The sequence below is a fragment of the Myotis brandtii genome, unplaced genomic scaffold, assembly GCF_000412655.1.
Source record: "Myotis brandtii unplaced genomic scaffold, ASM41265v1 scaffold215, whole genome shotgun sequence".
NCBI lineage: Eukaryota > Metazoa > Chordata > Mammalia > Chiroptera > Vespertilionidae > Myotis > Myotis brandtii.
This window is the reverse complement of record NW_005358043.1, coordinates 1,130,614-1,142,950: the sequence shown is the minus strand read 5'-3', so window position 1 is coordinate 1,142,950 and position 12,337 is coordinate 1,130,614. Positions and strand designations below refer to the sequence as shown.

At 36.5% G+C, this 12,337-nt stretch overlaps 1 protein-coding gene across 1 annotated transcript in view; it reads right to left on the bottom strand.

The window, feature by feature from the left end:
* ENKUR (enkurin, TRPC channel interacting protein) overlaps positions 1–12,337 on the bottom strand; it is a 30,751-nt gene that overhangs the window by 6,359 nt on the left and 12,055 nt on the right. The window contains exons 2-3 of the mRNA XM_005865867.2: positions 5,450–5,595; positions 3,626–3,849 (exon numbers count right to left, since the gene is read on the bottom strand). Coding sequence (XP_005865929.1) covers positions 3,626–3,849; positions 5,450–5,595 — 370 coding nt within the window. The remainder of the gene's footprint in view (positions 1–3,625; positions 3,850–5,449; positions 5,596–12,337) is intronic.

Below are 12,337 nucleotides of genomic sequence, written 5' to 3'. Positions count from 1 at the left end.
TATATATTCCAAGGTAAAATAAAAGTTAAAAAGGGGAAAGAAAGAATAGGAGCTATTTTAGATAAATAACAAAAATCAGGAAAGACCTCTCTCAGAAACAGTTGTTGAGAGAGAAGATAGTCATTAAAACTATTCAGAAATATTCTGGTTCTTCTCCCTTTGGGCATTTGGTAGGACAACACTTTCCTGCTCCCTTTGAAGTAAGACATAGTCATGTTACCTGACTTGCCCAGTGTGAGTGGAAGTGACCTCGGTACCTTTTGGGTAGAAGCCTGAAGAATTAATGGATGACTTGCCACGTTCTCTTTCTCTGGAATAGTGATGGGAGATGTTTGGGGTTGCCTGGGTTGTGAAGTGAGGATAAGAAGCAGAGCTTTCAACAACCCTCAATGGACATGTGGCACAAGGAAACTATAAAACTTAGTTTCTTTTAGTTACTGAAATGTGGGAGTTGTTACCACAGCATAACCCAACCAATTCTGCCTGAATAAGGGATAGAAATCTTAGTTGTGAATGTGTTCTGGAAAGTTGCAAAGCACTCTACAAATAAACTCTAAGAGCACAGTATTCTTGTTAATGCAGTGGTAAACAGTCCAATCCATTCCAGAAAACACTGAGGGAAACACCTCATTATAGTTCAGTACAGTTACTGAGGGTCATAATAATGATTTTGTGCCATCAAAAAGATTAAGTTATATTTGGCATGCTCTGTTTAATAAAGGGAATCAAATGATACATTTTAGGAAAATCAACTATCTCACAAATAGCTAAAAGCTTCAGCGATCTGAAATATTCCTATGTGTTGAATCATTAAAGAATAATGCATACTATTGATAATAATAATTGCATATGTTATAATATCTACCCTTTACTGAATTTTTATTAATGGCCAGGTCTTACGTCAAGTGCTTAATATATTTTATATCACTTAATCTTCACTCTAGCCCTGTGATAAATTAATAACTTGTTTAAGATCATAGAGTTAAGTAAGTGGCAGAGGTAAAATTTGAAATGATCCCTTTACTACTATTGCTATGTGCCTCAGGCAATCATCCATGCCTCATGGCACAAATGGGCAAATATTTTATTTGGAACTAAAACATGAGATTTATTCACTTTTTACAAATGACCTTGCCCTTAAAAAGGACTTATGATCTCACTCACCAATAATAGATTTTTAAAAAACATAACTGATAAATGGGAAGTAAGTTGAGTAAGTCCATCATGAGCAATGATTGCTCAGCCAGCAACAACAAGGGGACAATAATATTGTGGTGTTTGTATGGCTTGGTAAACAAGCACAGGTAGACATACTTCTGTCTCTGTAATGTATTTTTACTTCTAATTTTCTGTTCAAGGCAGAAAATACACTGAAGTGGACAACTTACACAGAAGGCGCCAGAAGGAGGGGCAGACTATATGGCAATTGGTGGTATGACTATCAAAGGAGAAGAGTTTTTACGTGATGGTGGAGAAATAATGGACTGGAAATAGCTTTGAAGGGCCAGGAGAGTGAAATTTCTGTTTTCCACACCCTATGGGACAAGGGCTATGTGCAGGCTCCAGGGGCCATAGGAGGAGGAAGTATCCGGAGAAGCCTAAAATAACTGAATCAGCACGTGCTACTAACTCCTAGATTCCTGCTAACATCTTCCAAAGGTGCCTTAGCCTATGGCGTGACAATTTCTCAGGGAACAAGCAGTGTCCTCTGACATCAGCCTTGAGATTCCTGTTTGATTTTGAACAGGCACAGGATTTCTCATGGTAGATCACTGGATTACCTCAACACAAGCCCCCTCATAGGTCAACACAATTTTGTTTCTCTTTTTTCTCTTTCTTCCTTCCTTTCTTCCTTCTTTCTTTTTTGCCACACCTTATTATTATTATGCACTAGTGACCCAGTGCACAGATTCATGCACATTGAAAGGAAATTAATTAGAAGGTGGCCAGTGGGGCGGGACTGGGTGAGATGGGCCAGACACACCCTGGAGCCAACCTCCCTTGGTTCCTCCCTGGCATCTGCGGAGTGAGCGGGGTCCTTCCGGCAGGTGGGGTCCCTCAGTTTGGCCTGTGGGGATTGGGCTGAAACCAGCTCTCCCACATCCCCCGAGGGGTCCCAGAGTACAAGAGAGCACTCTGCAAAGTTGCTGTCATACAGAGTGTGGAATGCAAATGCAAGTGTGCAGTAAACCAGATTTGAGGCTGACAGTGCCCCAGCAACAACATAACCCACGGCCGAAGGTGGAATCACATGGCCCCGTGAGGAATTGGGCTCCCTCCTCTCTGGTTTCGGGGTGCGTCATCCGCAAACTGCCACTGCCAAGTCACTGCAGATTGGCAGCCCCTGCATTGAGTGTTTGACCCCTGGTGGTCAGTGCATGTTATAGCGACTTGTCAGACAGTGGGAGGGGAACTTAGCATATTAGCCTTTTATATATATAGATTATTATTTTTAGGGTTTTGCACTCATATTTGCCATGTGTGTTTTGCACTCATATTACCATGTGTGTTTCAAGTACCTTTATGCTCTATACTAGAGGCCTGGTGCAAAAAAAATTCGTGCACTTGGGGGGGGGGGTCCCTCAGCCTGGCCTGTGCCCTCTCACAGATCAGGAGCCTTCAGGGGATGTCCAACTGCGGTTTAGGCCCACTTCCTGCGGGGAGTGGGCCTAAGCTGCAGTCTGGCCTCCCTCTGTGGGGAGTGACCCATGGACCAATGGGCGGGGGTGGGATGGTGCTGGCTGGTGAGCAGACGGCCCCATCCCCCCAATCACCCCTCTGCCACCGCTGGTCACCACCACCTCCTGATTGCTGTCCCCTCCCTCTGCCCGCTGATACCCACTTTGGCTGGCCTGGTGCCACCTGCTCACCAGCCCTGCCCCCCGCTGACCAGTCATTCCACCATTTGGTCGATTTGCATATTAGGCTTTTATTATATAGGAAGTATACAAAGTAAAATAGGTTTTGTATAAGGTATTTTTTGGTAAGCTTTTTTAATTTTAAAGATCGTCTATATTTAAACAATTAAACCCAAGCTTCTATAATTTTTACTGATGAAATTATATGTTCATATGATTAATGCCTTTTCAAATAGAAATGAAGGTCCCAGAGGACTAGATTACTGTCCAGTACTTTCAAGGTCTGCTTTATTTCAAACTAAAAGCAAATTCATGTTGAAATAATGTGAATTAGCTACATTAAGCTAATAGGATGGATGGCTCTAAAGTTGTTTTACTCTTCATTTCTCTCATTCTGCTACAAGACACTGAAACCTAATAACTAAATCTTAGGCTCTTCTGAAAGGTTATTCTTTTTAGATTTATAGTAATGACTGTGCTTTTAATGACTGTCCACCTAAAATTATTATATTTTAGAGAATGTTTGTTATAATTATTAAATATATTAAAAATTAAAATTAAAGAAAAATAATTAGTTTTCCTCTACTGAACTATATGGTATTCATTTCAAGATTTGCACCAAACACAGATTTCAGGAGAATGAGAACTGGTAACCTAGATAACTTGTCCAGTGAGAGCACAATTACTGATAATATGGACAATTATTATGAACATTATATTTAAATTATTTGAACCTCAGGTCTAAAATTAATATATCACAAGGTTACCTTTTTATTGATGTACTTTGGAACTAGTCCAGAACTTTCAAGATCATGCTTGTCTCCAGTTCTTTTGTCAACGTAAATTGGTTTAGGCTTTTTAGCCACTCCCATAATGACATCGGCTGCGTTTGTATTGATAAAATTTTTTCCACTCTGTACGCCCATGACTGGATGATCAGTCCTCAGTGGCACAGGAGGCTTTCTGGTCCCAAACCAATCAAATTTCTTTTCTGTTAAATATAATATATCCTTGTTAATATTAAACTATAAACATTGCTACTTAGTGCTATCTGTAACATCTAGATATTTTACCACTAGTATATTGAAGTTTTATTACAATATATTCAAATGTTTAAGATAAAAAATCAGTAATTGTAAGTGTAAAAATTAAGTGCAACTTAATTAATATCTCGAAGAACAGTATAAAAGTCTAAGGAAGAAGATAAGCACCCCAAATATATGTTAGCAAACTATTTTAACTAGCTATTGTGAAAATATTTTCTTATAAAGATTTCAACAACAAAAGTTCAGCTTTCCCATTGAAAAAAGTTCAAACTTTAAAACTTTTTTATGAGTATTGTCAGTATTATAATTGTTTCTTCAGAGGAAAGTTACTGTAAAATCACCACATAAATAAAAAAACTTGATGTATTGAAAGCCCAAGAATCTATTTTTTTCCACTAAAACTACTATTAATATAAGGTACCTAACATACAGCTTACCAAATAAAGCATTACCAATATAATTGAAGTTTCCTATTCACTCCTCCCTGGTTGCAGCTCACCTAAAATAACTGCTATGCACATTTATTTTATTTCTGTATACCAAATTCTCTTCATTAGCTGCAGGTGAAACTGTCCATTTTTACATAGTCTCTTCAACCTGACCAATCCAACTCATCTTTTTTGACAGAGCCACATCAAAATGGCTTGTAAAAATATTAAAATGTAAAATAATTACTTTTTTCCCCCCTAAGGGCCAAAGGCAACAACTCTCTTGAAAAACCTTACTCAAATCTTAACCCCATCACAATTACTAGGGACTTTGACTTTATTTATCTCTGCATTGTTGGAGCATTTTATGAGCTTATATAACTTTTATTATTTATAAAAAAAATCCATACAGGGTGGGGCAAAAGTAGGTTTACAGTTGTAATACAAATAAATAATACAATCATTAATAAATAATAATACAGGAATAATCTCTCAGCTTCATGTATTCACAACTGTAAACCTCCTTGGCCCCACCCTCTACTTATTATTAAAAACAAACCTATGGACTAGATTTACCTTTTGTTGTGGGCTGAATTGTGTTCTCCCAATATTCATACATTGAAGACCTAACCTCCAGTATCTCACATTGGGACTGTGTTTGGACACAGGATCTTTCTTTAAAAAGATACATTTTATTGATTTTTTACAGAGAGGAAGGGAGAGGGATAGAGAGTTAGAAACATCGATCAGCTGCCTCCTGCACACTCCCTACTGGGGATGTGCTGGCAACCAAGGTACATGCCCTTGACCGGAATTGAACCCAGGACCCTTCAGTCCAAAGGCTGACGCTCTATCCACTGAGCAAAACCAGCCAGGGCTGGACACAGGATCTTTAAAGCGGTACTTAAGTTAAAATGAGGTCATTAGGGTGGGCCCTAATCCAAGACACAGTCAGAGGGAAGGCCATGTGGAGGGACAGGAAAAGACTGCCACCTACAAGGGAAGAGACACCTTAGAAAAAAAAACCCACCCTGACAGCACCTTGATCTTGGGTCCAGCCCTCAGAATTGTGGCAAAATAAACTTCTGTTACTATGAAAAAGAGTGATAAAACCTACTGGGCGGCGCAGCTTTTTCCTTTGAATGTTTCTTCAGGAAATCCTTTGGACAAGGTACTTCAACTTTTGGTGGCCCCATAGTCTTCATTGCAGTTTTAACTTTTTTCATGTCCTCTTTCACAGCTGTCTTAAAAACTGATGTGTACCTAGAATTAAAAGACGTTGCAGCATTTATATGTCTAGTAAAAAGTATTTAAAGTTTAACATAGGATATACATTTCTAATTTAGGTAAGTCTATATTCATTGGAAAATAGCCCAAAAGCATAATTATCTGAGCCCTGTCTTCAGGTTTAGTCAAAGCTAGAGAGAAGCTTTGCCCTAAGGAAGAGGTGCTGGGCTAAGAGGTTCATAGTATTTCCTTATTATTCTTGGAACATATGAGGCACCAATAGTGATTTTCATTTGTGTGTGTGTGCGTGTGTGTGTGTGTGTGTGTGTGTGTGTGTGTGTGTCCTCCTCTCCCCCCCACCCCCTTTTTTTTCTGATCAGTCTGGCGAGGGGTTTATTAATTTTATTGCTCTCCTCAAAGAACCAGCTTTTCATTGATTTTCTCTAACGTTTACATATTTTCCATTTCAATAATTTCTGCACTGATCTTTACTATTTCTTCTTATTTTGGATTTAATTTGCTTTTCTTTGTTAAGTTTTTAAGGTGCAAGTTTAGATATTTGACTTTAAACCTTTATATGTTCCTATTACAAGTATTTAAAGCTATAAAATTCCCTCTAGGTATAGTTTTTAGCTGCATCCCACAAATTTTGACATGCAATGCTTTCATTTTTATTAAGCTCAGAATACCTTTTTAATTGCCTTCTGACATCTTTGACTTAGGAGCTTGTTTAGATTTTTTGATTTTCAAATATTTTGGGATTTTTTCAGATATCTTAATGATTCCTAATTATAAAAAAAGTGTACTTTGCTATTGTTGGCTGGAGTGTTCAATAAATGACAATTAGGTCAAACTGGTTGGTAGCGTTCTATTAATTACTGAAATCTCTGACTATAATTGTGGATTTGTCTGTTTCTTCTTATAGTTCTACTAGAGGCCTGGTGCATGAAATTCATGCATAGGTAGGGTCCCTAGGTTGGAGCCTTCTGGCTGCCAGCTGGGGGCCTTCCTTCCCTGGCTGCTGGCCAGGCTTCCTTCATTCCACACCACCTCCTGGTGGTCAGCGCATGTCATAGCAAGCAATCAAACTCCCGGTCACCAGGTTGAACTCCCAAGGCAACACTTTGCATATTAGACTTTTATATATATAGATTAGTTTTTGTTTTATATATTTTTGACACTGCTAATAGGTGCATAGTATTTAGGATTACCATATCTTCTTGAATAACTAACCACTTCATCATTGCTTTTTAATGCTTTTTAAACCTGCAAAAATTTTGTATTCTAAAATCTCCTCTGTCTGATATGAATATAACCACTCCAGCATTCCTTTGATTTGTGGTGACATAGTATTTTTCCATTCTTCAACTTTTTACTTATTTGTGTCTTTATTTTTAAAGTTTTTTTAATGGAGAGCAAAGAATTTTTATTCTTTCTAACAATCTCTTTTACATGACATGCTTAGGCCATTCACATTTAATGTGATTTTTTTAAATATTCACATTTAAGTTTTCCACCTTGCTTTTGTTTTCTATATATCCCATTGTTCATTCATCCTTTTTAAAAATCCTGCCTTATTTTTATTTATGTTTGGATTTTGTTTTTCTTTTGTGAAAATTCTAAGGTTTACTATAAATATATATGTTTAACTAATCACAGGCTACATTCAAATAATGTTATACCACTTCACATGTGGTATAAGAACCTTATAAAAGAATACTTGCATTTATCCCTCTCCTAATCTTTGTCCTAATGTGGTAATATATTTTACTTCTATATATGTTATAAAACCCACAATCATTGTGATAATTTTCCTTTAAGAATCTCTTTAATCATATTTTAAAGAAATTTTAAAAGAAAAAATATTTATACATATACAGGGTGTCCCCAAAATGTATACACACTTTGATAATTATTCATTCCAATGAATTAAATCTGAAAAGAAAGAAATGTCTGAGCTATCAGCTGTTAAAGTGTGTATACATTTTTGGGGGGACACTCTGTATTTCCCATTTTCAGTGTTATTTCATTGTGTAAATTCACATTTCATTGTGTAAATTCACATTTCTGACTCATACCCTTTCATGTGCATTAAGAACATTTTAACTTCCAACTTCTATTGTTTCTGATGAGATATTTGCGGTCCTTCTTTCTTCCTCTTTATGCAGTGGGTTTTCCTTTCCTTTGGCTACTTTTAAGATTTTGTTTCTTTATTATTGGTTTTAAGAAATTTGATTGTAACGTCCCTTGGTATGGTAATGTTATTCTTCTCCTTTTCTTTTTTTTCTTCCTGTTCTTTCTTTATTATGATTCCTGGATTTAGGGATTTCATTAAGTCTGCCAAATTTTTTGCCATTAGTAAAATATTTATTCTGTTTACCCACCTCCCTCCTCCCTTTCTGCCATTCTATTTACACTTATGTTAGGCAGCTGATACTTTTTACAGGTCACTGATTCATTTTCCTTTTCCATTTTTTTTTCTGTTTTATTTTGTATTGTTCTATTATTATGTCTTCACATTCAACAATATTTTCTTCAGTTTCTTGGATGCTGTTAATCAGTGTTCTATTTTCATTTTAGACATAGTATTTTTTATTTTATAAGTTATATTTTGGTCTTTTTCAAAATCCTTTCATTTTTCCCTACATTTTGCTCATGTTTTCCTCTAACTCTTTGAACACACAGAGAATATTTAAAATAGTGGTTGTCATATCCTTCTCTACTAATTCTCGCATTGATACCAATTCTTTGTTTGTATTTACTGACTTTTCTCTTGGTTATGCATTATATTTCTGTATCCAGAAGAGCTTTGGTCTAGTTCTAGTTTGGCTCCACTACTGAGGCAATATACTTTTGAGTACACTACTCCATGCCCTGTGTCTTAGGTGTTTCCACGCTGGCTGGTGGGAATATGAATTTTATTTGGCTCTGTTGCCTTCTGTTAGTTATTTCCCTGGCCTCAGTAGTTTCATCACACACTTCCATACCTCTCTACCTCTCTCTCCCCCCCCCCCCACACACACACACACACTCTCTGCAGTGTTTTGCTGTGAATTCTACATGCCTTGTCTTGGCCTTCCTGAACCCTAAACTCTGTCTTCTTAATTCAGGAAAACTGCTAGATTTTGTTTCAATTCCTCTTCCCTGGGCTTTGCCCTATAAATTCTCTCCAGAGAATATGTTGGGGCAATTGTAGGGCTTCTTTCCCTTTTCTTAGGGATGACTGCTCTGTGCTGCCTATTGTCCAGTATCTGAAAACCATTGTTTTATATATATTTTCTGTTGTTTTAGTTGTTTAAGGTGAGAAAGTAAATTCCATCCTTGATTGGAAGCAGAAGTTCACCACCTTTAGCAACTTGTATTCTCTTCGTGCTTATGTGGATAAGTTTGTTTGAAGAAACATGAAGTGGTTTCTTTCTTTTAGGGGCCTTTCATCAATCTTGAACTCAATGCCTAGGAATCAATATGGTCCACACTGAACAAACTCATTAGATAGATAAGGTTCAATCCAAACCTGTGTCTTAAAATTTCCACAAAAGTTGGAATTGTCAGATATAATCTTTTGGTTAATAAAATATTCCTTTGGGGGAAAAAAGAAGTAGGTGTACTTTCACCACTTTTTAATTTGCAATCTTGTAATTCAATACATTAGTTTGTGTGAGCTCAAAGTTTACCCATCTGTTACAGAAAACAAGATACTAATGATACATCTTTATTTTTCTAAATTATAAAAAAGTGAAACTAATAGAATGTCAATTACATCTCAATTTTAAAAATTAATAAAAATCTAGGTTCCCCCTTCTCCTCAATCCATTTCCAGAATAAATTTTGTTTTCTGTATTTCTATTTATGTATAAATTGTAACTTAATTTTAAAAATTTAACATAATGTGATCTTTTCCCATATTAGTACATGTAAAGCTTATACTTCCTTTTCAATAACTACATTTTATTCAATTTTCTGGATGGTGTGGTTTTATTATAAAGATCTAGAAAATGACTTTATTAGATAATTGGCCATACATTCTACCTTTTATTAGATGGTAGCTATAAATTATTCTAAAACAAAAATTATCATCTTCAAAAAACATACCATAATTGCATTTATTTTATTGCTAATAATCACCACTTAGTGAGTCATATCAACTTTCTAGATATACATTTTAAGGCAGTTTATCTTAATTACCACTCAGATAAATACTGACCAAAAATTGGGACAGGCCCTAACCGGTTTGGCTCAGTGGATAGAGCATCGGCCTGCGGACTGAAGGGTCCCAGGTTCGATTCCAGTCAAGGGCATGTACCTTGGTTGTGGGCACATCTCCAGTGTGGGGTGTGCAGGAAGCAGCTGATCGATGTTTCTAACTTTCTATCCCTCTCCCTTCCTCTCTGTAAAAAACCAATAAAATATATTTTAAAAAATTGGGACAGTTTGATAAAGCTTGATTGAGATTTTTTTCCCTAATACATTAGTTTGTGTATTAATGGTTAACTACTTTTCTTTTCTTTCTTTTTTTAAATTTGGGCCAATAGTATTGCAATGTTTCTCTGTTGCATAGAACTTTAAAACCTAGACTACATTAGAAAATCCTTCAAATTATTTCTTGAAGATAATTTTGTCAATATACATAAAAACATCTTAAGCCTATTTAAAGGCACTGAAGTGATAGTCTTCAGTTCAGCCTCATGACTATATCAAGTAATTCAATTTCCATAAATGGATGTCAAGTCTACTCCTAGCTTGGTGGGTTGTCAAAGCTATGCTTAGTTGACAACACATATATGTGTCATTGAATATAATTTTGATCTCACTGCTGCTCAATACTTATTGCAAGCTGATGAGAGAAATAATAAATATGGTAGATTATCAAAAGGATATGTAGTTAATGTTTTCATTTAGATCTGTGTAGCTACCAACCACATGTGGATATTGAGCACTTGAATTGTGGTTATGTTATATTCTTAAGTCATAGTATTTTAGATATATTGGGTTAAATATGTCATTAAAATTAATTTTACATGTTTTTTCTACCTTTTAAATGTGGCTATTAGGAAATAAAAAATTACACATGTGGCTCACATTTTATTGGATAGTACTCATGTAGAGATCAGAAAAATTATTCACTGAATCAAACAATATAGTGATATAATTGCATATATCATATCCAGACACATCATATCCATGCCTCTACGTTGCTTTTGTTATGTTTTGGCATGTGGCCACTGGTCAATAATGAGAGCAATATTAGACCTATGAAACTCAGTGTATTTAATGTAAAAGTGCGGCTAAAATCTTTATTACATTATACACATCGTTTCTCCTCTCTATGAACCAAGGAGGACGTATAATCCTGGCTTCATACCAAGATTACTTCTCAGCTACTGCTTTGCTTTCGTCTTATGGAAAATGTGACTTACACTGTAAGTGACCTTTAGAGGATCATGGGAAGCATGTTTTTCCTTTGTGGGTTGCCCAGTTTCTAGTTAGCACTGAATCAAATTTATACCAGACTTCAAGCAAACTTACAATATTTTAAAGCATACATTTCATGTACAAGGAATTTATGCTCATTTGTGGTATTATTTTATTTTTCTATCATTATTTTTTATTTGCTTTGATATCCTTATTTTAAAAATCTTATTACATTATAATGTGGAAATGTGTAAATAAATACTAAACAGTATCTAATACATGTTAAATTATCTGAAGACTAAAATATAGATGCTATTGAAGCAATAGGTATTCATTAGGTTTGTTTCAATTAGTTACTCAGATTAAAAGCAGTGTGCAAACTGATTAAAGTTATATGCTTTGATGTCACACTTATCATTCAATCTTAGCTCTTGTTCATCCTAGCTGCCCTAATGTTCAGGGCCTGAGTTTCTCCTTTCCTACAGCTGAGCTAATACTACTCATCTCATAGGGTTCTTGTGAAAATTAAATAATGATTGTATAAAACAGACCAGTTCCTGGCACATTATAAACACTAATACATTGAACATGTTATCATTATTTTTATTAGTAGTATTCTTATTGTTACTATTATTACTGGATATTCATCCTGCTTAAATAAAAAAACAACCTGTTTGACCTTTTTCTTGATTTTACCTGTATCCTAATAGAAAGTCTTATTCTCTAAAAAGCTGAATCATCTACACTAATAAAAGAGAAACATGGTAATTGGCGTACGACCGCTACCCTTTTCATTGGCTAATCAGTGAGTATATGCAAATTAACTGTCAGCCAAGATGGCAGCCAGCAGCCAGGCACTGAAGCGAGCAGGGAGGCTTGCTTGCTGCAGACTCCAACGTTCACCGCCTCACTTGCCGGCCTCTCAGTTGCAACTCTAAGCAACTATATACTATGTTGCAAATAAGAAGCTAAACAAAACCCCAGAAAAGGGCTTCCATTCAGCCGGGCTCGGACCGCAACATTGTATCTATGTTTTCAGCAGCGAGGCCTCAGAGCTAAAGCTGGCCCAGAAAAAAAAAAAAAAAAAGAGAAGAAAACAAGGAGCGGTTGGAAGCTTTAGTCACTCGCCAGCCGGAAAACAGCCCTCAGCCCCTCACCCAGACTGGCCAGGCACCCCAGTGGGGACCCCCACCCTGATCCAGGACACCCTTCAGGGCAAACCAGCCAGCCCCTACCCATGCACCAGGCCTCTATCCTATATAGTAAAAGGGTAATATGCCTCCCAGCACCGGGATCAGCGGAGCAGCGAGGCTCCCGGCACCGGGATCAGCATGACAGGGGACAGCGCCCAAACCCCCTGATCGCC